Genomic DNA, 23355 nt, shown 5'->3' with positions numbered 1-23355 from the left:
AACCGTGGGAGATTCTCGCGGTCTTCCTCTCCATGTCACGCAAATGCCGGTTAGTTCCATCAAAAAATTTCTGCATTGGGTTCAAAATTACAAGGCTTTGGAGTAGAACATCAATAGTCTTAAACCCAAAATTGGGTCGGCTGTTCAAAGATTGTTATAATATAAAGTATAAAATCTATATATATATTTCTCTTACACGGCGATAAAAAAAAGCCTCATTACAACTCCCCGAATGGCAACGCTAGAAAATCGACCAATCATTGCGGCTAAGAATGTCACATGGTGAGGTGGCTCAACATATAGCGCTTTTAAAAACGGAAACTGAAATAACCAGAGTGTAAAATATTATGTGCTTATGCGCATCGTATTTTTTGTTAAATAATTTATTTATTATATATCAGTTTATAGATGGTAATGAGAAGAGTTTTGTGGTTGCTATGGCGACTATTTAGAATGTAAATTGTTATTTATTTATTATTTATTTATTTTTTTTTTTTTTTGAGTGAGTGTGATATTTCTTTTTTGGAACTGCGATGCTGTAATTTTATTGTTTAGTTAATAAATCTTCCTATTGTATAAAACGTGATAGTAGTTTCCTAAATTATTTGATTCGAAGTCCTTTGAGTTTTATTTGAGGTCAGTTTATTATTGTATTATTATTATTATTCAAGAGAGAGCATTCTCACCAAATGTGATTTCTTCCGAAATTCAATGTTTTGTTTATACAGGTTTTTCCATTGCAATTCACTTATTTCAACTTTTAATAGACTTAATTATAGCCAAAATTTTAACCTTTTTAAAGAGATATCAGTTTTAGAAATTTTATCTTAAGATTTTATACTATAGCACATTACTAATAGGTTTAACGAATTACATGTCATTTATTTGAATTCAAATTCATTTTACTGACTTAGTATTTACTCAAAAGATGTAAATTTAAAAAAAAAAAGTCGTTATATGGATTTGAATGATTGTTTTGAATTCTTAGAATTTTGTGAATTTGCAATGTATCTAAGTTAGTAGCGAGCAAAGCGAGCCGTCAGCGAGCAGGGGGCGCAGCCCACTAGTATAAAATAAAATCTTTGCTTAAATAACACAGACATGATTAGGAATTTAGTGACAAAAAAGTGCCATTTTTAAAGAAATTTAGATTTCTCGAGGGTATATCTTATTATTATTATTATTTAACTGTACGAAATCAAAATATTTCTCCAAGTTTTTAAATTTAACAGCTTAAAGTGGATGACGGCGTGACATTCTTAGTACTTCTGTAGTGGGAGAAAACATATTTGGCTACAAACTGTCAAGATTTTAACGAAAATGCGTCAATAAGTTACGAACTAAATTCTGTTTTCCTATAAATATCATTTTTTTATTTTGTTAATACTAATTAAAATATAAGTAAATAAGACATGTATTATTGTGAGTGTGAAAAGCTAATGAAAACAAAATTAATGTAAAGCAAATCAATTTAAAACATTGTTTTAAGGCATCGATAAGTTTGATTGATCGTTTGACAAGATTGATTCTGTAATTTGAATATCGATTTAAAATATAATACTTTTTCAATTTAAAATAAGTTACATCTTCAATTTGAATTATTTTACCTCTTCTATTTAAAATATTTTAGCTCTTTAATTCACAATCTTCTATTTAAAATATTTCACACCACCAATTTAAAATATTTTACGCCTTGAGTTTAAAATATTCCATACCTTCACATTAAAATACTTTGTATTTTCCCTTTGAAATATTTTGCATCTTTACTTTAAAACATTTTAAATCTTTACCTTAAAATATTTTCCATCTTCAATGTAAAATATTTTCAGATATTATTACATCGCTTCTGAGAACCGCTCTAAATACCACAAGAACTCAATTTATTTAAAATCAGCTTATAAGAATAGATTTTTTAACTCCTCCTATTATATGATATTTCACATAATAGTACTCTCCTTTAATGTTTCAGATAAGAAAAAAAATTACGCAATATTCAAATTTTTGAAAGAATTTTTTTTGTATTCTAATTTTTAAAGAAGTTCTTTTAAAGTCCAAAAATAATTTCATGGCAATATGAATCATTTAAAAAAAATACATATTTAGCTATAAGCTATGCGGAAAATGTTGTTCCCAAACTTGTCACAAAAGTCCAAAAACAACCGCAATTTTCCTAGTAGCTGCCAACTCAAAATATATCTCTGAATTATGATCATGAACCATAACGATACCTTTGCCAGATGATTCCCGCAACCTAGATATGGTCGAATGGTTTAATAGCGCGTCAACTTTTGCTTATGTGTTTTGGAACTCCAGAAAAACGACAGGTTCGATCTCTTAAAAACAAAATTATATTTACCCTTTCATTCCTGGATTACCGTTGAAGTGATATTTAAACCACTTGCCTTTCGTTTACTAATGAATTAAACGGTTTATTCACGGCATGGGAAACAACTAAATTCTCTTACGTTCTCCTAAAAATCAGCAGAAACAAATGTTTAAATTATGCAGTTAATCAGAATAATTGAACATTTGCTTCTGGGTTTATTTTTAATGCATAAGGTTTAAACCTTTTTTTTTTTTTAATTTCAATTACTTAAATTTTTCTCTGAGTGCTTTAGAAATTAAAAAAAAAACCTGAAACTATCGCGCAATAGGATGTATAGATATTAATTTGTAATCAACGTAAAGTGATTTTTATCAAAATGTATTTATTTTCGTGCAATTCTTTTGATGTTCAATTTCTTTTTAATATTTTGAAGTGTAAGAATTCTTTTCAAATATAGAGAGAGTCCACTTTTTAGTACACTTAGATCTAAAATACCCATTTACTTATTTATTTTATTATTCCAGCATTCGTTTTTTTAATAGTTAATAATTAAAACGTCGTATTTTCTCGAATGAAATCTGTTAACCCTTTCAAAACCAGTTTTTTTGATTTGATAGCCAGTTTTACAAATTGCGAATTTAATAGATCAAATAAAATAAAAAATAACAGTATTCTGCTAATTAAAATAAAATGTTAATGATACCACAGAAAACCAATTGTTCATACGTTCGTACAGAAATTCAGGCTTATTTAGCTTATAAGGGTTTTTGGAAACATCTTCGGGACATATATGTCCCGATGGGGTCGAAAGTGGCTTCCTATAGAATTTTTTTTTCTTCTTTTTTGTGGCGGATTTATGTCATTAAACAGTCAGTTTCATTTTCCTTGAATTTTAAGCCTAATCAAAGAAAAAAGGATAGGGAAAATAAATTATAATGTTTTCTTGAAGTGGAGAAAAAAGATACAGCCCATTCTTTTATTGTAAGTTTGAATTGTAGATGATACAAATATCAGGCATCTTGCTGCATCTCTGATTCTCCCTCAATTTTAATATTTTTTTATTCCTTTCGTGAAGAATAAAATTTTCTATTGATATCTTAGTCGTCCAGAATGATAAAATTGACCACACCCTTATCTTTTCCTCCGAAGATTATATCAAAAAGTCCACACCCCGAGAATCGATCCTTTTCGTCCTACTTAAAATTTTCGTCTGAGACTTCAGGAATAAAAGGAATAAAACCCCGCCTCATATATCATTGAAAGAAAATATAAATACATTTAATAAATAACTTTAAAAGACATGTTATTTTATTGTAATGTTTCCATTTGCTTAAGACAACTGAAGGACAAAGTGTTTTAACTTAAAAAGGCAAGTTAACGTATCTATTTTTGTATTTATTCTGATTCATACAATTTATGGTGGAAATATAGTTAGAGATTCATATATGTATGTTTTGATTTGACATTATTCAAGAAAGATTTAAACTGGCAGTAGGGATATGGGCCCCCATATATTTTTTGGAGAGTTATGCTTAATTATTATGCAAACTATTTTATAATTGTTAACATTCTTAATTAAGTTTAAAATTATTTTAAAAAAATTTAAAAGTTAAAATTTTTTTCTATAAAAAATGCATACATTTTATTCTTATTTTGAAACTACTTTTATTAAATTCTTAATTTGAAACGCAAATAAAAATTTTATTTATTCAAATGATATTTCATTACTTAATTATAAAAAGTTAAAAATAAAAATGATGAAATGAAATATAAAATGTAACAAAATAAAATTGCTGATGTAATGTTCAGTTAGGTATATTAAGAGTATTATCCAGTTAGGGTATTGGAAATATAATATTATAGATCTGAAATTTAATAAAAAATAGAGTAGTGTTTCAACATTTTCGAAGAATTCAAGAACATTCTAAATGTGACTATAGGATAATAGTATATCAATGCAAATCTCAGTTGCATTTTAAATTCTTTGTGCTGAAACAGCATTTTTTTTCTATGACTGTGCACTTTTTTTTTCATTGTCTTATGCAGATAAAAATATCTGCATAAAAATATGCATATTTTTATGCTATTAAATCCTCACCCAAAAGAAGAAGCAATGAATGCGATATCCATTGCTGGTTTCAAAATGATGTTGAATTTGGAATTAAATCTTATCTCGCATCTGAATCAATAAAATACAAATGATTTAAAACTATCGATATCTATTTGTTGAAAGAAACTGAAACTCAAGCCGAATGACGCATATTTACTTAAATGTAAATTTAATTCCATTAAAAATACTTTTTTTTCTCAGATACTTACTTTTACGACGATAACTTTCTGATCAAATTTTACCAAATTATCCCTGAACCGAAATTTGTATTAAAATTACTTATTATAAATCTGATAAAATTGCATTTGAGTTTTTGCACAACAATTAAATTTCAACAGTTATATTATTGCACAACAGGTATATTTAATTACTTATACACTAAACATTTAAATGTTAGCTTACAGTTTTTGCACTATCATTATATAGCTATAAAGTGTATCTTGTTTTATTAAAAAATAGAAGCATTCAACATAACAAAGAGAACAACATTTTATGAGCTAGCGATTCGGAAATACAAAATCGTTTAGAATAATTTTCTATCTCTCCACTTCAAACCTCCGGTTTTTTTTAAAAAAAAATTTTTTTTTATGAAACATGATGTATTAATGCACATATTGGGATTTAAATGTGCTAAAGTGTTTAATAGTCAATTATTGCATTAAAATGTTTAAAAGTTAAAGTTTGCTTTCAATTTTCACTCTATTATTACGCGATGATTAATATATAAATAATATTACATAATAGTTAACATGTAACAATGTTTTTTTTTTTTTTTTTTTTTTTTTTTTTTTTTTTTTTTTTTTTAAGTAGGCAGATTTTGAAAAGCGTTACGTTTTTCCCCTAACTTTATTTGAGTTTCCCAACGCAGGCGTGAAAATTTCTCAATAAATCGCAATGTAGCTAAGGGTTAGATGAACTCTATGCAAAATTTCTCTAGTGGCTTGAGTTGTTTCATATCATCAAAAAAATATTTAAAATTAATAATAAGAACAAAATTTTAGGAGCTAAGCGATTCTTTAATTAGAGGATTTTGGGAAACTTTTTCTAATTTCAAATTTCAATCCTTCGTATTTGTATAGAATATGAGTTAAAGTGTCACATTTTGGGATTTAAATATTTATTCAGCAGTGGCTTGTAAGTTGCATGAAATTTGACGGGAGGGCGCATCAATTTTATTTACAGAAAATATTAATGTAGTAAATTTCACATAACATTAGGATATAGGTTTAAATAATTTATGCATCACCTTCAAAAAAAAAAATTGTCATACACCTCGCTACGGTATTTTTTTAGCCGTCGCAGAAATATTTTATGATATCCTGTCTGCGATATTATCACTTAGGTGTTTAACAGTGAAAGACTGGGGGTAGCAAACGAAGCAAAAGGTGTGGCAATGAACATCATCTGCATCTTCTTTCATTCTCCTCAGGAGGAACACCTCTCAACTCAACCAAGGATCAGTGAAAAAATAGATTTTCTTTTGTCAGACTCCATCTTTCCGTGACTGAAAATGTACAAGGGAAAAGTAATTTTGTAAGTGGCGGCATAACATGGAACAAAAGAAAAACCTGACTTACATGAGTTCCGGAAATGTGGGGACAGATGTTTGTTGGCGGGGGTACTCAGCCACGAAAAAATACGCCCACTTTTTACTTTTCCTTTTTTTACTTCGGCTGTCATATTTAGAAGATGGTATTAATTTAGTCACGAAATAAAATATTCAAACGTGATTTTTATATTTTAGAGGTATACAAATTTTTTTTGTATAACAGTTTTTGTCTTCTCATGCCTCGACTTTTATATGAATATTAATGATATGAACTTATATTTCCGCTGCTTCATACAAATTGATATTCGTCACTCTGAGAAAAGTAATAGGCAAATGTGTTTCGACAATTTTAATATTTAAAATGCTGAATGTAAACATTGCCTTAGCCCACTCTAGCTGTTATATTACAGTAATGGTGTTGGTATATTTACTTCCTAACGTTGATTTTAGGTTTTAAATATGAGTCTCACAAAACTTATTTTTCTTCTCCCTTTAATGACGTGGCTTTATATGAATATAAATTTTTTTTTTTCAAAATATTATTTCCTCCATCTTAAACAAAAATATTATTCACCGTTTTGATGGAAAAAGTGTTGTATAAATATGTTTTAACAGTTATATAATTAAGTCAGCTTTTTTTTCTTCAAGATAGTTAACTCAGTTTGACTGAATTGAGTGAAGATCAAACCTTTTTCTTTGAAGCATGTACTTTAAATACGGGTATCACAAAATTGATTTTTTTCCCCTTCCCTTTAATGACGTGGCATTTTATGAATATTCATGATTTTTTAAATATTTTTCCTGCTTTCTATCAAACTAAAATATTATTTACTGTTTAGAAGGGTAAAGTGTAGTGCGAATATGTTTTAATACTTATATGATTAATGAAATTATTATTTTTTTTTCAATATTGTTAACTCAGTTTAAAATATTGAGTGAGGATCAAACTTTTTCCGTTGAAGTTCGTAATGTACGAAATACTTCCAATAAATAAAGGTTTTTTTTAAAAAATTGAATTGGGAGTTGGCAATCGTATAGTCTTTTCATAAACAGCACTCTATTTTGATACTCATATGAAATGCATCTTGCTGTCGTTTTAATAGGAAAAGATAAAACTGTCATTTTTTGTAGCATGATCTGACTTTTATTTTGGGAGTACCCTCTATAAAAGTACCCACGGGAAATCGTGAACCCATCCTTCCGTTACTGTTACTAAATAGTGAATCACATCTGTAATAGTTAAAAGCAACTCTACCACAAAACAGTGATAGAAGTTTTTGCAGCTTATTCACATCTTGATAAGTTTTCATTTTATCTATTTTATTTCCTTCACTTTAGCTCTTTGAACTGAAGTCAACTTAAAGGGGACAATTTCTTCGAAAAACAATTTTTTTAATGCTGTTATTTATTTTACTAGCGATAATGTATTTAAGTGCTAGAAAAAATGCACTGTAGATATTCAAAAAATTAAAATAATTTTTGGCTAAAATTTATGTTTTTTTTTCTTTTATACATTTTTTGGCGTCTCCATAGACAAATGCTAATAGTTAAATTCCTTGCATAGCTACATAGTTTAGCTATGCTCTTTACTTGTTTACCTGATAATAGTGCCCTTTTTACCACGTTTATATAAACTTGCCTTCGTGTATGTCTGTCCGGGTGGAATTTTATAATCGATTTTAAACTAACTTCCCGACCAGCTACAAACTTCAAATTTAGCACACAGTTCAGAATTGGATGACAATGCATGAAAATGAAGAGAAAAAAGACATGCAAAGTAAAATAAAATTAAAATTTAAAAAAAAAATTTTTTTCGAGATTGTCTTTTGTTGTCGATTCCATTATTTCAAATTATTACGTGTCAGGTGAAAAGATTTTTGTTGTCGGAGTATTTTTATTGGCTGAAAAATCACGTGGTAGGATCCAGTTTTTCCTCATTCATTTCCAGATTGTTTTAGTTGTCATCAGCATAAAACTATTGAAAGTCGTAAAGGTATTGATTTTCTATAAAGATTTTTGTATCCCTAATTTAAAATAAAAGTTCTATTACTTTAGTAGTGGTCTTGTAGTAGTCTTGACTACTCTTGACTAGGAAAACTAATCTAAATAAAAATATATATTTTTAAAAACCACGTTTTTTGCAGTGAAGAATAATAATTAAAAAATAATAATTTTTTAAAAAATAATAATTTTTTAAAAATATAAAATAAAAATTAAAAAAATCATAGTTTAAAATAAAAAAATTCAAAATAAAAAGTAATATTTTTAAAAACCACGTTTTAGTAGTGGAGAATAATAATTAAGAAAAAAATTGAAAAACGAAAAACGTGGGGCGCATGAAATACATAACAGTACATATACACATACATATACTCATTTTCTTACTCATACACATGCACAGCCACATTCATATGCATATACAAAAGCATATTCCACATCCACATTCAGATACAATTACAATTACTGATATACATACACATATTCTCAAGAGCACACATACACACTAATATAACATTACTGTTATGTATTTCATGCTCCCCACGTTTTTCGTTTTTCAATTTTTTTCTTAATTATTATTCTCCACTACTAAAACGTGGTTTTTAAAAATATTACTTTTTATTTTGAATTTTTTTTTATTATAACGATCGATAACCAACCACAATGCTGACGTAAAAAATCCTCAGCGGAAGACTGATCATGGTTTAAAATCTCCTCACCGTCGGGCTAACCATGGATTTTTTTTTTTAAAGTTTCTTTCTCCATGCAACACAAATGTTGGTTATTTCCATCAAAAAGCCTTTCATGTAGACTAGTTCGTCCCAATGCTTGATTCAGGAAATTCCTTGTCTTCTAGATTGGTTTTAAAATTACAACACTGCTCAACGCCGATTAAAAAATAAAATATACAGACCGATAGTCTATTTTGCAGTTCCATGCATCCAGACTTAATTCAACACTCATTGTAACGTCCGATCTAAACCATTCATTCCGATTTAAACACCAAAATATAATTTCATTTTTTGCTCTCCCCCCCCAAAAAAAAACCCTTCGAAAACAACTATAATACAAAAATTATATTATTGACATTAATTCATCAGTATCAAAAGTTTAAATGAAATTTTAATGTTATGGCGCACTTGATTGCTATGCATATAGAATTTCCTTTGAATGAGGATTCATACCCATAGGTTCTTATAGTTGTATGGTGATTGTGGGCGTGACCTCCTGAGCAAGAAATTGGCGAAACATGAATTATTTTACATTAAAATTATAATCAAAGGAAATAATGGGATTTTACTGAACTTTGTCCCGTATTTTCAGCAAGTAAAGATTCGTAAAGATTGGTGAATTTTTGAATCTCCATGCACGATGATATATCACGTTTTAACGTCTGTTTTCATTTGGACAACAGAGGCCGTTATAAGTGTCGACTCTTCTATATCTAGAATATTCTATATATATATATATATATATATATATATATATATATATATATATATATATATATATATATATATATATATATATATATATATATATATATATATATATATATATAAAATGTTGAAAATCACACACTCGCTTCGGTAAAAGTCTGAAAAATATACTAGGTCTAGTGAAGTGCCACTGCCCGGTATGCCCTACATCAATGTTCTCTTAAGGTCAAGTGAAACTGCCCAGTATGTATTTAACCGGTACTCCGAACACTGATGGTTCTACTAATCTATCCTCAGCAGATATTAAAATATATAATAAATATAATAATATCAACGAATAAATTAATATCAAATCGGATATAACAAATATTCCGGGCATTCACCAAAGCGACCATGCGGCTGACATTCACCGGTGAAAGTCGACATTCTCTTGATATCGGTCATTCACGGTAACATTTATAAATTTAAACTGTAAAGTTCAAAATGGAAATGATTAGTTTTTATTGTATTACTGAAATCCATTTAAAAAAATATTTGTGTTATAAATGTGTTAATTCTGTTGATATGGATATTGTTCACAGGATAAAAATAACTGACACAACTAGCCTAATAAGATTATCATTTCCGGCAAGGAAAATAAAAAAATAAGAAATAAACGTTGCCGTCGAGGAAAATCTCATCCCTTGAAGCCTGACTAATGTTGATCGGATGCACTGCAAAGGGCTTCTGTTATGCCTCATTTAATGGAGAGATAACTTTGAAAGCAAAAAAATAATAAATATTATCTTCTACTTTCTTTGAAACATACATTTTTAAAAATTGATGATAAAGTTACTTTAAGAACACTCAGTTTCGAGACATGCAAAAAGTGAGAGGGTGAAATTAACTGGATGCTGCACCATCAGTTTTATAATAAGTCATCGATAATACTTCAGTTTCAAAGAGCTCCAATTGAACTACTATTTATTTAGCTTGACATAATTAATTTACATGTCATTTTGGAAAAGATTTCTTGCGTAAAGATAATAAACGTTTACACTTTTAATATAAGTAGTAATGCATATGTAATATTAGCAACAGCAAAAAAGAGCACAGTATCGTAGCAACGACTCTGAGCTCTCCAATTGAGTTTAAATTGTTCTTGTTGGTGAAAAAACCGAGTTTCGTTGATTTATGTTCGGACTTTCTAAGTTTAAATTCGAAATCAGTTTGAAATTTAAGAATGTGATGACAAAAAGTGGACTTATTAAATTTTGAAGGCGGAGAAATTTTCTATGTAAAATAAGAAGATTTAAACTAATGTTGCATTCATATTTATCTCTGTTGGGTTTTTTTTAAGGAAAAAAACTGATTTTATATGAATGTATTCAAAGATTGTTAATGTCCACACAACATACTGATTAAGTATTAGTGGTGTCTGCCATTTTTATGAATTTCAGTACATTTTTCAAGGAATTTTCTTAAATATACAGACTGCTATAGAAGCACTTAAATAAAAAGAATATGTCATCCTTATATTCTTGAACAACCCCATACCCCATGAAAATAAAAATAGTTTTATCGAAAATCTCAACAAAAATTTATTAGTGTAAAATACTACACTTATACGAGAGATAAAGTTGCAAAACATATGATAATTAAATATACTTATAAATAATCCCAAAAAACTGAAGCGGTGAGATATTACTTGGAAATGGCAAGTCTTGAAAATGTTCGCCGATTTTTGAGCGCTTGAAACATGTCGAATGTTATTTCCAAACTGCATATTTTTGAAGTGAAGGCAGTTTTTTTAATCAAGTAAATGCACTAAAAATGGTCTAACACAAAACATATCTGCTAGTAAATTCTCGATTTGTTGATTACTTATCCCCAAAACAAATGGCAATAACGTTTTGCTTGCAACTTAGCAATTTCTTAGAAAGCTTATTTATATAAACATGAGTTCCTGTTCCAACTACTAGGCTCCTTCTCTTTCATTTTTTTCTTTGTTTTCTCTTTTATTTCTGCATATGAATTGATTTTCAATATTGCTGTTGCAATACTAATTTAAGTTTTATCCATTTGATAAATAACGTGATTTATTTCTATTGTTTTCATTTCGGTGGTATTATATATTACTTCAAATCGTAAAAAAAAATTAAGTAGCGCAAAGTCTCTCTTCAAAGCTTTTATGTTAATAATGTTTTTTTTTTATAATTAACAATTTAAATGAAACAAATAAATTAATCCATATTAAATAAGGTCAACAAGAAATAAAAGCTCTAAATACGTTAGTCTTAAGAGATGACAATAATGAGTACTCTTGATTGAAAGTTAAATAGAAATTTTGTAATCTCCACTTTAATAAAATTTTATACGATAAAATTAGAAATAAATCGATGGAATAATTCCTGAGAAATCAAATTTTAAATAGACGACTTTTTTAAAATTGTATTTCTCAGGAAATATTGATCGATTTCGCTCAAATTTGACATATAGCATTCTTTTAAATGATGTAACTATCAAGAAAAATGAAAAAATGTTTTGTTTAAGAAGTTAATGTTACTTTTTTATATGTTTAGATTCTTGAGCAAGAGAAGCATGGACTGAGAAGAAAGCTCGACTCTCTTGTGGGAGATTACGACAGCAGAATACTCGAACTGCAAAGTGATATAGAAGAGCTTAGAAAAGAATTAGAAGAGCAGAACACTTTACAGAGGACTACAGAGAAAGAAAAATCTCAGTTACTGCAAGAGCTTACAGAACAGAATCACAGGTTAACCGCCCAGGTTAAGCAAGTAAGTCAATTAAAGATATATATATAAGGGTTCAGTTCAAATATAGCAGTGCTCCCCAATCTTTTTATCATTGCGCACCGGTCAACGTTTGATAGTTTTACCCAGGGCTAAAGAGAATAGAAGGGCTGGTTCACTCCTTTGAAGTAGCTCTCGCCGCGCCAATCCTCCCATTTTCTCTAGTGACGTCACTTTGGCGCAAAGCGCGCACTTTTACTTCAAGAACGGAGCTTTCGGCCTTACTAGCTCTAACTAATATTGGAGCATTTCTTTTTGCGACATATTCTAAGACATTTGTTATTTTCTATAATGACTTTCCTCAGTTTTTGCAGTGAATTTACAAGAATTTCAAACTAATATCGAAATGCCAGTTTGCGCGATTGCAACTTGAAAAAATGATAGAAAAAAAGGAAAAAATATAATTTCCGCGTGTTCCCTAAAGTAAATTAAAAACTATGCAAAGAATGGATTTCGAAATGACGCAGTTAATATAAAACAGCAATACGTTTATTCTGTCATTAAGAACTTTTATAAAAATTCATTATCTAAATAGAAACCGCCTCGTTACTTCAAAAAGAAACGCAGGTGAAAAAATGGATAAAGTCAAAGAAAATTAAAATGTGAATAAAAAGTATAAATAAAATATATAGTATATCGTTGGAATTCTCCTAATTTCATAACATATTTTTTAATGTAGTTATTCTTAATATTTATGATTTTTTTTTAAAAAATTATACTCTCTTAAATTTAAATATCTACAAATTATACCATCGTAAATTTAAATATCTATAAACCATTGTAAAATTTCTAATATCATTATGAACCTAAATTATTATTTTGTTTCAGAAATTATCGTTTAAGGTTGATGTTTCTTAATGATAAGGTATGAAAAAATTGCTATTGACGGCATATTTCAAAATCGGGGATTCTAAATTTAACTCAACTTATTGTTATAAAAGAATATGTAGATAAAAAAGTGTCGATATATGCTTTCATTTTTCTTAATAATTAAAGTTAAAACTGAACTTTTTAAAATAAAGTATTTATAGTGTCATTTTCGCCAACTAGTAAAATATTTTTATAAGTTTAAAATGGTATTTTTTTAATATACTGGCCAAGAAAGTTTTTTTAAACTATGTTTATGAATGGAAATAATGTGTTAATTACGTAAAGTTTGAAAGCTAATAACCAGAAAAAGTCTAACTTATTTTTACAAAGAGAAAGATGCAAAGTTATCATAATATCTTTGCGTGCGATCTTCCGAGATCTGTGGACACAGTGACGTCATGAGGAGGGAAATCGTAGCTTCAGTTCTAAGAGCGGAGTGAACTAGCCCTTCTATTCTCTTTAGCCCTGGTTTTACCGCACCCCGCTGGCGATTTCTCCATCTAATGACCTTTTACTACCCATTCTCCTGTTTGGCATTTTCTTAAATAAAAATAAATAAAAGAAACTTCTGATTTTTTTTTCTTTTTTAGTTTAAGAAACAAAATTTAAATGTTATTATAGTTCAAGTAACCTGTTTTGATTTAACAAATTTAAATTAAAAGATAAATTAAATTCCTATTAGAACATTCTCTTTTTGGGATCAACTACAGTCAAGAGGAAAATCTCCAAAAATGTTTTGTGTTAGACTCGTTGAAGGTCGCTGAGGGAAGGGAGAGACGTTAATTGTTTATATTTTAAAGTGTTTATATTTCTATTTGTTTATATTTTAGATTTTTTTTATTTCATATTTCTCATATTTTGTATTTTTTATATTTTATGCTTCTTATATTTTACTTTATTTTTTTATATTTTAGATTTTTTATATTGTAGATTGTTTATGTTTTAGATTATTTATATTTCAAATTATTTATATTTCAGATTGTTTTGATTTGATGATTTAAATTTATTTGTAATTATAAATGCCATCAAAATAAATCTTAAACGTCTAGTCCATGGAAAGTCGTACAAACCCGAGAGAAATGCGCTACAGTAAATAAGATGGAAATAATTTATTGTTCCTTGGGGGATGGCCCCGGAGTCGGAGACCACTGAGAAATATAATTTCTTTACCGTTATAATAGTCATTTACAAATTTAAAATGGATATCTTTGTATTTCTAAATAGTTATATGGTTTTTTGTAGTTAAAATATTGCTTTATTTAAAGTTAAATCTTTAAATTTGAGTAATTTATTTCCTTGATAAGACACTTTTATCCTAAAATATCATTTAACTTAAAACCTGAGAAATATAACTGCGTGAGGGAAACAGGTTTAATATGAAACAAAACTGTAAAATTTTGCTTATACTTCTTAAGTACAAAATTCAAGAGAATCTGAAGAAAAAAAACTATAATTTGTGATTTTGTTTCTCTATCATAATTCTGGATAAAAAAAAATATTTAATGTCTTAGTAAAAGCCGTAAGCATTTAACGCAAAATTTTCATTAAACATTAAAATTCGTACTTTTTTTCATTATTTTGTATTAATTTAGGTCAAAATAAGTGAAAAGTATTGTTATATTTAGCATTTTAATAATTTACGGTTATAAGTTACAACATAAAATATCAATCATTAGAAAATGACATTTTAAATTATTTCACTAAAAGGTAAAGTTTCAAAAGCATGCCCTAAGTAAATTTCGCCTTAAGTTTTTTTAATTGCAAAATTTGTCCTCGGACTATTCATGAAAATTCAAAATCGTCTAAGCACACTTTCTAATTTATAATTAATTTAGGGGGGGAAATATGTACAAAAAAATTATTGACTAAACTTTTTTTAGTGACCCTATAACTAACTGTGGGCCTTGGCTTGCTGAACTATCTTGTTCCAAGCGTTCCTGCTCTTAACCTTTAATTTAAAGTTCGTAATATTCGCTACGGTTACATCTTTTATTAGCCCAGAGATGCTAACTTAGAGAGAGACACAATCATTTTCGGGTAGAGGACCACATAAACTCGTATTATATGAGCCGGCAGTAACATATATTCGTAAAAATTCAGGATGTTTTGAGATCCTAGTTAAAAATACTAATACGGATTACACATGAATTGCTAAATTTTTCTTACAATAAAAGTAATATAAATTAAATAAATATATTTTACGTAAATTACTCTAAACACAGTTGAAGGAATAAAAAGCAAACAATAATTTATGACAAATAAAAAGAAAATTGAAAACTTACAAAATTTCATTTACCTATAAAGTTAACGTTCACCATTATTTAATTGGAAAACAAAATTTGTTACTGTTCCTAATATTATATCAGATCAACGGGATTAGAATCTTTAATTCATATCCGTTAATATTCTTTTTTTAAATAAGGAGTCCCTCCCATTTATTTGTAAAAATTCATTCAAAATCAGGGGTCTGTTTAGAAGAAATTTGGGTCCGTTAACAGACCTTCCACAAAATATCTTTTCATAAGAACTGACCCTTCACAAAATATTTTAACTTTAAAACGGACCGTTCACAAAATAATTTATCTGTTAATCGAACCCTTAACAAATTTGTTTATCTTCATTGTTTTGTTAATCGAATAAACCCTTCCTAGGGGAGTGGGGGGAAGAAAGATAGATGTAAACGAATTAAGTTTTGTCTTCAGCAGACGCTTCTTCCTTTATTAATCCGAAATGAATATTCTGCGTTCAGCAGTATAGGCAAAATACTAAATATTTGTATGTTGCATCTCTAATTTAGTAGGCGCAATTGCTGTTTATTTTTTAAAATTTAATTTTCTTATTATTATAATTTTAGTGTTGAGCATAATCTTGTATCTCTTTACAATTTAAAAACTCATTGAAAAAGTTTTTCGCAATAGCAGGACCCTATTTGCACAAATTCACAAAAGCAGAATCCTGATTGAAAGAATGTGACTTAATGTTTATTTTATATTCACAAATTATGAGTAATTTTTTCACAATCTTACAAAAACGGACCTTTCACAAAATGTCTGGACAGAACCCTGGAAATTAAATTTTACTGTTAGCACTGAGCCATTGCCATAAACAGAACTTGCAAAATTAAATTATTACAATTTGGTACTCTGAGAAAGACACAAATAAATCAGTAACTTGCAGTACAAACTACAACCGTCAAAAGAATTTTCTGTAACATTTTTTTAAAATATATTTTCAACATTTTTTTTTATTCTTAAGTAATTCTTTAGTATTTTAAACAGTTTAAGGGTTAATTTAAAGGGCTTCAGGGGATATTCCTGGCTTCATGTGTTTTTCTCTGGCTCTTGGTTTAGTTTTTGGCTTTTTGGTTTTTAATTTAAGATTTTTCTCAGACCCATCTTTCTATAATGTCAAAATATAGAAAATTTCTTTGTTCATATCTGCCTTTAGAACAATTTTAAAATGAGCTTTGAAATGCTGGGTAGCTTACAATAAATTGATGAAGTTATTATTTTTGAAAAAGTAAAAACATTCATTTTATTACAAACTGTTCTACAGCAATATATAGTTGTTTTAATTTTTAATTAAGCAAGGCTATCGCAACTTTTTATTGTAAACTGTTCCGTAGCGGTGGATTTTTAGTTTTTCTAAATTCAAAAGCTCATTTTAACATATTTTCTATCAGAAAACATGAAAGCTCGAAATATTAAGAGACGACAGATGTCAAACAAAACAATAACTGAATAAACACTTCACTCAAATAAAACTTTTGCGTTTCTCTCAAAAACCATTTTGGTGCGTCGACTTTTAAGGGGAAAAGAAATCTATTATCTTCTCGAATTATTCAAAATCACGATAAAAACAACTCTATTTTTAAACATTACTTTTCGCTTTTGAGCAGTAGATAAAAAATGGCTGATTTATGGTTGGATCAACTGATTAATCCAACACTACAGTTTATTGCAAAATGTGACGCTTGAACGCGTGTGCTTTTAATTACAGATGAAAGATTTTTCGAAGAATTCAAGGAAAAGTTTACGCTGATTTAAGAGTTATTAAAAATGGATTATTTCGTTATTGCTTCTTATTTCAGAAGTTTTCTCAATTTAGATACTTGTAGTAAAGTACTGCGAGAAAATAACGTAAATTGCCAGGAAAATACTCTACCTAGCTTTAGAATAAAAATAAAAAACTTTCAGGCAAAAAAAGATTTGATATTGTTCTTTATCTAAAAGAAAATATATTTTAATAAGGTCAAAAAATTTCTGGCCCCCAGTCACCATATGCCACATTAAAAATTACAGTTGGAGCCTAATATATTTTTTTTAAACGGCAAGCACTGAACTCTCGTTCATTTGCCTTGGAAGATGTCGGCAGTGCTGCTCTTTAACATTACTCGGTGGGCACCTGTGAACCTTAATCACGGAAGCGAGCAACATTACATATGTCACAGATACCCGTTCATAGAGTGACCCACGTTCACTCTACAGAGAACAACACAGAAAGAAACATCCATGCCCTGAGTGGGATTCGAACCCGCCACTATTGGTTTCACAGTCAGGCACTCTAACCACTCGGCCACCTGCCTGGCAAGTGGTCTCCAAGGATCTTAGGGCCCAGTCCATGCCATAAAAAGGCAGTCTACACCGTTTTGGAGCCACCACTAAATTGCTTGTTGACAGTTTAGGTGCATAGTTTTGGGGGTCAGCGCCACACTCTTATTCTCCCATCAGATCTGACTAACTTAAATCGTGACTCACCTGACCAATCTACAGTTTTCCAATGGTCTAAGGTCCAGCCAATATGGTCACGAGCCCAATAGAGGAGTTGGACGTGAAGTCTTACTGTTAGTAAAGGCACTTGAGTCTGCCTTCTACTGCCATATCCCATTACAATCAAATTTCGCTACTCTGTCCTAACGGACAAGTCCATTTATTGTTCTACATTGATGCTTGTTGTGATTTCACACAATGTTTCTTGTCTGTTAATACTGACAATTCTACGCACACGTTGATGGTCTCGGTCATTAAGTGCAGGCGGTCAGCCACTACGGTGTCCAAGGTGGTAGATTATGCCTAAAATTAGGTATTCTTGGCACACTCTTGACACTGTAGATACGGGAATGTTGAATTCCCTTACAATTATTGAAATGGGATGTTCCATGCGACTAGCTCCAAAACCATTCCACGTTCAAAGTTTGTTAATTCTCGTCTTACGGTCATAATAACGTCAGAAACATTCTCAGATGAATAAACTTGAACACAAATAAAAGTCCTGCTTCAGCAGTACCCGTATATACATTTTGTACTAGATACTACTGCCACCTGCATATTTGCATACTGCTATATCCCATGACTTTTGTCACATGTTTCTGTGTCCCAGTTAGATAAACGTTTGCTTTATAAGAAATGACCCTAAAGCAGATATTCCAATTGTAAAGTTTTTAATAAGCCATTTGTATGTGAACAATTTTATTATACTATATGTACTAAAGTATATTACTAGATGAATATTAATATAATATGATTCACTAATTCTTGAAATTATTTTATAATTAAAGGCTGCTCGGACGGAAGAGCAATTGCAAGCTCAACTTCAAACGCTGAGAGAACAGTTCAATGTTCGCAAATCAAACTTACACGACCATGTGTCACAACTGGAGGGTTTGCGAGAAGAAGTAATTATTATTTTTTTACATTAATTAAAAATCTGCTTTTCGAAATTAGTATTAGAAAAATTGAGAAATTTTGCTTTGACTTAATATTTGTTACTACCTATTTTTTTACATTAGATCAACCTGCTGGAGGGTAGAAAAGCAGATCTGGGCCAGAGAATCCATGCTCTCACAGATGAAAGAGAAAACTTGAATCTTTCTTTAGAAGAATCTGGTGATAGAATAATCTTGCTGCAAAAACAAAATAGAGAACAAGAACAAAAAGTAAGTATATAATATTTTATACTCAAAAGTTGAAGTTTTGTTCTCATTTAATTTTACTAGTAAGCAGAATTTTCAATACACATTTTTATATCTGATATTCAGAAGTTATATATCGAATGTACATTGAATATTTCGCAGAGAATTCTTAATTGTATATTTATGCTCCAAAAGCAAACTTTTTGTCTTAAAACGTGTAAGTATTCGTTGAAATTTACACAGAGAGCAATTTTAAATACCTCAGATAAAATTGCCACTTCAAAAACTGTCAGAAATCTAAAACAGTCGCTGTAAAAACCCTCGAAGTTTTCGTTTGCTTTGTTAAAATACTGTTCTCACATAATGTATAAGATCAAAATTTAAATGCTACTTTTTTATTAACTTACTCTGTGTTGAAGAAAAATTGTCTTGAAAAAACTTTTTTTATTATATAAATATATTTAAACATTTATGTATAATAAAATACTGAAACTTTGCACTTAAATATATGTGATAAATAATAATATTGTATAATAAAAACATTACATGTAAACAAAAGATCCACTGGAAGCTCCAAAATTGTCATGTTGCTTTAAATAAGACATTCTTATAATAGAAGTATGAACTTTAAAAATTTTCAAACGTAAATTCAAATTCTTAAGTGAAATTAATTAAACAGGAGGTAGAAAAATAAAAATAATCATAACTACATTAATTCAAATTGGAACAGCGCACAAGGCAGCTAAAACCAAATTCAAATCATATAAACTAGTAATAATAAAAATTTACTCAAAAATAATTTAAATATAATTTAAATATTATTACTTAAATATTATTAATTAAATATTATTACTACTTTAAAAATTTTAGTAATTATCTATATCTTTAATTTTCATATCAGAAGTCAAAGTAATAAAGCATTTTAAATTTAAAAGTTAAATTATTGTAAGTGCAGGTTCCACAAACAACCAAATTTTTCTATTTTATTATTAAAACTTTTAACATTTTTTTATTCATTGCGGCCTGACCGCAATATGTTATGAAATTGTAAAGCCTTAACGTTTATGACACGTTTATGACTACTGGCTGTAACGGGAACGTTTTACACATTTATGTATTTGATTTATTGATTTAATTGTGCTATGAACAATTCGTGTATTATGATTTTGCTTTTCATCTTAGATTTTTTGGAGAGTTTAATCAAGGTTTTGACGGTTTTAACTAGTTTAAAACATTTGTCAAGAGCTTCAGATAAAAATAAAAGTGAGTTTTAAAGCTGAAGGCTTTGTGGTCGTATGAAATGATGCTTTTTTGCGAATAATATGTTATTTTCATAACTGATGTGAGTTTGCAACACTTACTCATGACCTTTAGGTCAAGTTTAGCCTATCTTTAGCCAGCGCCCTCTATGTCTATTTTGGAGATGGCGCAAAACGTCAGTATGGAGTAAAGCCACAGTCTTAAAGTAAAAGCGTTTGTGGTTTAATTTTTTTAATATTTAGAAACTTATTCCAATTCTGCATTATCTGGGCTGGAAAAAAAATTCAAAAGATTTGCAAAAAAAAAAAAAAAAATAGAATAAGGCATTGACTTTGATAATTTTCCTCCACAAATTAGCAATTTTTGAAACAATTTAATAACTTTTAAAATATTTTAGTTATTTATCCGTTATAAGGCCCAGATAATTCTTTACAGCAAGATGACATATACAGTTTAAATTTGTAGCTTTGCTTTAAGTGCAAGGCACTTGAACTGTGACTTTTTAATTCTCCTTAGCGAAAGAGCTTCGCAAAAACCTTGTGAATCCTAATCCAAAAACCTTGAAATGTTGATGAATGAGCAACGTCATTTATCAAAACTCTTTATAGTATCTCTCTTTTAATTTTCATAGAGTATATTTTTAAAGCAAAGTAATTTCCCTACTCATAGTGATAAAATAATCTCAATTCTCACAGTTTCCAAACAGCATTATTACTTTCTATTACATCAGGTGGAGTCACGAATTTTAGAAATACAAAGTAAAAACCTCTTTGAAAAATATTTAAATAAGATAACGGCATTTTATGAGAAATGTCGTTCATTGTTCGATTTATTCGAAATCAAAACAAAAGAGTTATCTCAAAACAGACATCATAATTTAATCATATCTATTTGTTATCTCACAAAATAATAACGCAGCCATGTGACTTATTGACATTGCCTTTTCTGTAAAAAATAATAAAAAGCATTTAGAAGAAGAAGAAAAAATATTGGTTTAAAATCATCCTTCTAATTTGATGTCTAATTCGTTTTTTAGATCCGAAATCAGCAGCAAGATTTGGAGGATTTAAGGCAAACCAATTCGCAGCTGCAGGCAAAATTGGATGTACTGCTAAGGAGAAGTCCAAACGGCAATTCATCATTATTGGATGAAATAGAAATGTCAGCACCCTCATCAATGGAAGAGGATGCAGTTCGGCTGCAGGTAATTTGCACTTATGTATATGTGTTAAGAGTAAAAACCCGAAGTCTGGTAAATCCTAGAATTTACCCGTAGCTTTAACCAAAGTGGCCGAGTCAAGAAGGCTACGTCGTACTATAAAATGATGCTTTTTCGTGAATAATATGCTATTTTTTATAACTGCTGTGAATTTGCAACTGTAACTCATGACTGTCTAGCCTACGGCCAATCTACGCTTTTAAAATGGCGCAAAACGTCAATACGTAGAAAAGCCACAGTTTTGCAAAAATGAAAAGCGTTTGTGGTCTAATTTTTTAATGTTTAAAAACTCACTCCAATGCTGCAGTACCTGGGCTCATAAAAAATTTGATAAAACTGAGAATAAGGCACTTATTTTGATGATTTTCATCGGAGTGAAAAATCTCGCCAAATTGGCGATTTTTAAAAAAGTTTAATAATTTTTAAAATATTTAAGTTATTTGTCTGTTCTAAAGCCCAGAAAATTCTTCACGGTAGGATTATATATATAGTTTAAAATCATCGCATTGCTTCAAGAGTAAAGCACATAAACTATGGCTTTTTCCTCGGCGACAGAGCTTCGAGAGACCGTTAATATACAAATAAGCTTTTTAATATGATTCCATTTCGGCTTTTAGCCAAACCTTTGTGATAAAACCTAGCACTTGAGCCGCAATGGCTCAGGGGATGGAGCATTCGACTTCCAATGAGGCGAACCGGGTTCGAATCCCAGTCGATCCAAATTCCGCATCCGGCTTGCACTGACCACAGTGCTGACGTGAAATATCCTCAGTAGTAGACGGATCATGGGTTAGAGTCCCCTTGCCGTCAGGCTAACCATGAGAGGTTCTCGTGGTCTCCCTCACCATGCTGTAATGCGGGTGAGCTCCATCAAAAAGTCCTCCAAGGAAGGCAAAATTTCTCCCAATACTCGATCCAGGAGTTCCCTTGTCTTCTGGATTAGGTTCAGAATTACAAGGCTACGGAGTTGAACAATAGTAGTCGTAAACCCATAAAATTGGGTCGGCTGTTCAACAGCTGTTATAAAACCTAGAACTTACCGAAACACTTTGGTTAATCCCAAATAAGGTTTTAGTGGTAAAACCTAGGATCTATAAGACTTCGAGTTTTTATATACACTAACATACACGCACGGGTGGAGGTGATGAAAGATTTATCGTCTCTAACTGAGAGAAAAAAAAATTTAAAATATTTCATTTAAATCAATTGAATTATCTATTTATAATATTTACCATGTGGGAAATTAATATGCACTTGAATTTGATCTACTTTCAAAATAAAAATAAAAATTATGAAACGAAAATTTTTGATATTTTCTTCTTTCATTTTCTTTTATTGACCTTTTTTTTCCTTGTCAGACATAGCTTTTAGCACTCTTTGAATGTGTTAAATTAAGTATTGTTTCAAGCTTTCTTTGAGTTTTACTCAAGGACTTTGAATAAGTGATTAATTCTATATTTAGGATTAATGGCAATAGACTGTATACTAAAAGGAGTTATTATTAAAAAATTTGTTTCTTATGACGGATGTTTTTCCTCGAGGCTTTTAATTATAAAGTTGCTTTTCAAGACAGTTCAGGTCTGTAATGTTATTGTACTGTAATGTTATTCTATTGTTAATTAATGAAATTTTACTAAGTCAATGCATTAGTTTATTTTTATTATCACAGAAAACCGTGTTTTTCATTGCCCTTTAGCAAAGTAAAGTTTTGAAGACTTTACACTTAGGTAAAGCTGTAAAATTATATTATTTTTCATTAAAATATTCGCACCTCACATTCATTAAAGTATTATCTGGTCTTTTGAAAGTAAAAATAACTTAAATATTTTAAGAATTATTAAACATTTTTAAAAATTGCCAATTTGGCGAAATTTTTCACTC

General features: G+C 29.3%; 1 protein-coding gene across 1 annotated transcript in view; it reads left to right on the top strand.

The window, feature by feature from the left end:
- The window catches only part of LOC107454209 (bicaudal D-related protein homolog), an 86324-nt gene that overhangs the window by 47485 nt on the left and 15484 nt on the right, over nucleotides 1-23355 (top strand). Inside the window, exons 2-5 of the mRNA XM_043042467.2 lie at nucleotides 11984-12199; nucleotides 18642-18758; nucleotides 18873-19019; nucleotides 21292-21459. Coding sequence (XP_042898401.1) covers nucleotides 11984-12199; nucleotides 18642-18758; nucleotides 18873-19019; nucleotides 21292-21459 — 648 coding nt within the window. The remainder of the gene's footprint in view (nucleotides 1-11983; nucleotides 12200-18641; nucleotides 18759-18872; nucleotides 19020-21291; nucleotides 21460-23355) is intronic.

Source organism: Parasteatoda tepidariorum, chromosome 8, assembly GCF_982258835.1.
Source record: "Parasteatoda tepidariorum strain Cologne lab strain chromosome 8, Ptep-v5.0, whole genome shotgun sequence".
NCBI classification, from domain to species: Eukaryota; Metazoa; Arthropoda; class Arachnida; order Araneae; family Theridiidae; genus Parasteatoda; species Parasteatoda tepidariorum.
The sequence above is the reverse complement of the archived record's forward strand: the minus strand, read 5'-3'. Positions and strand labels throughout refer to the sequence as shown.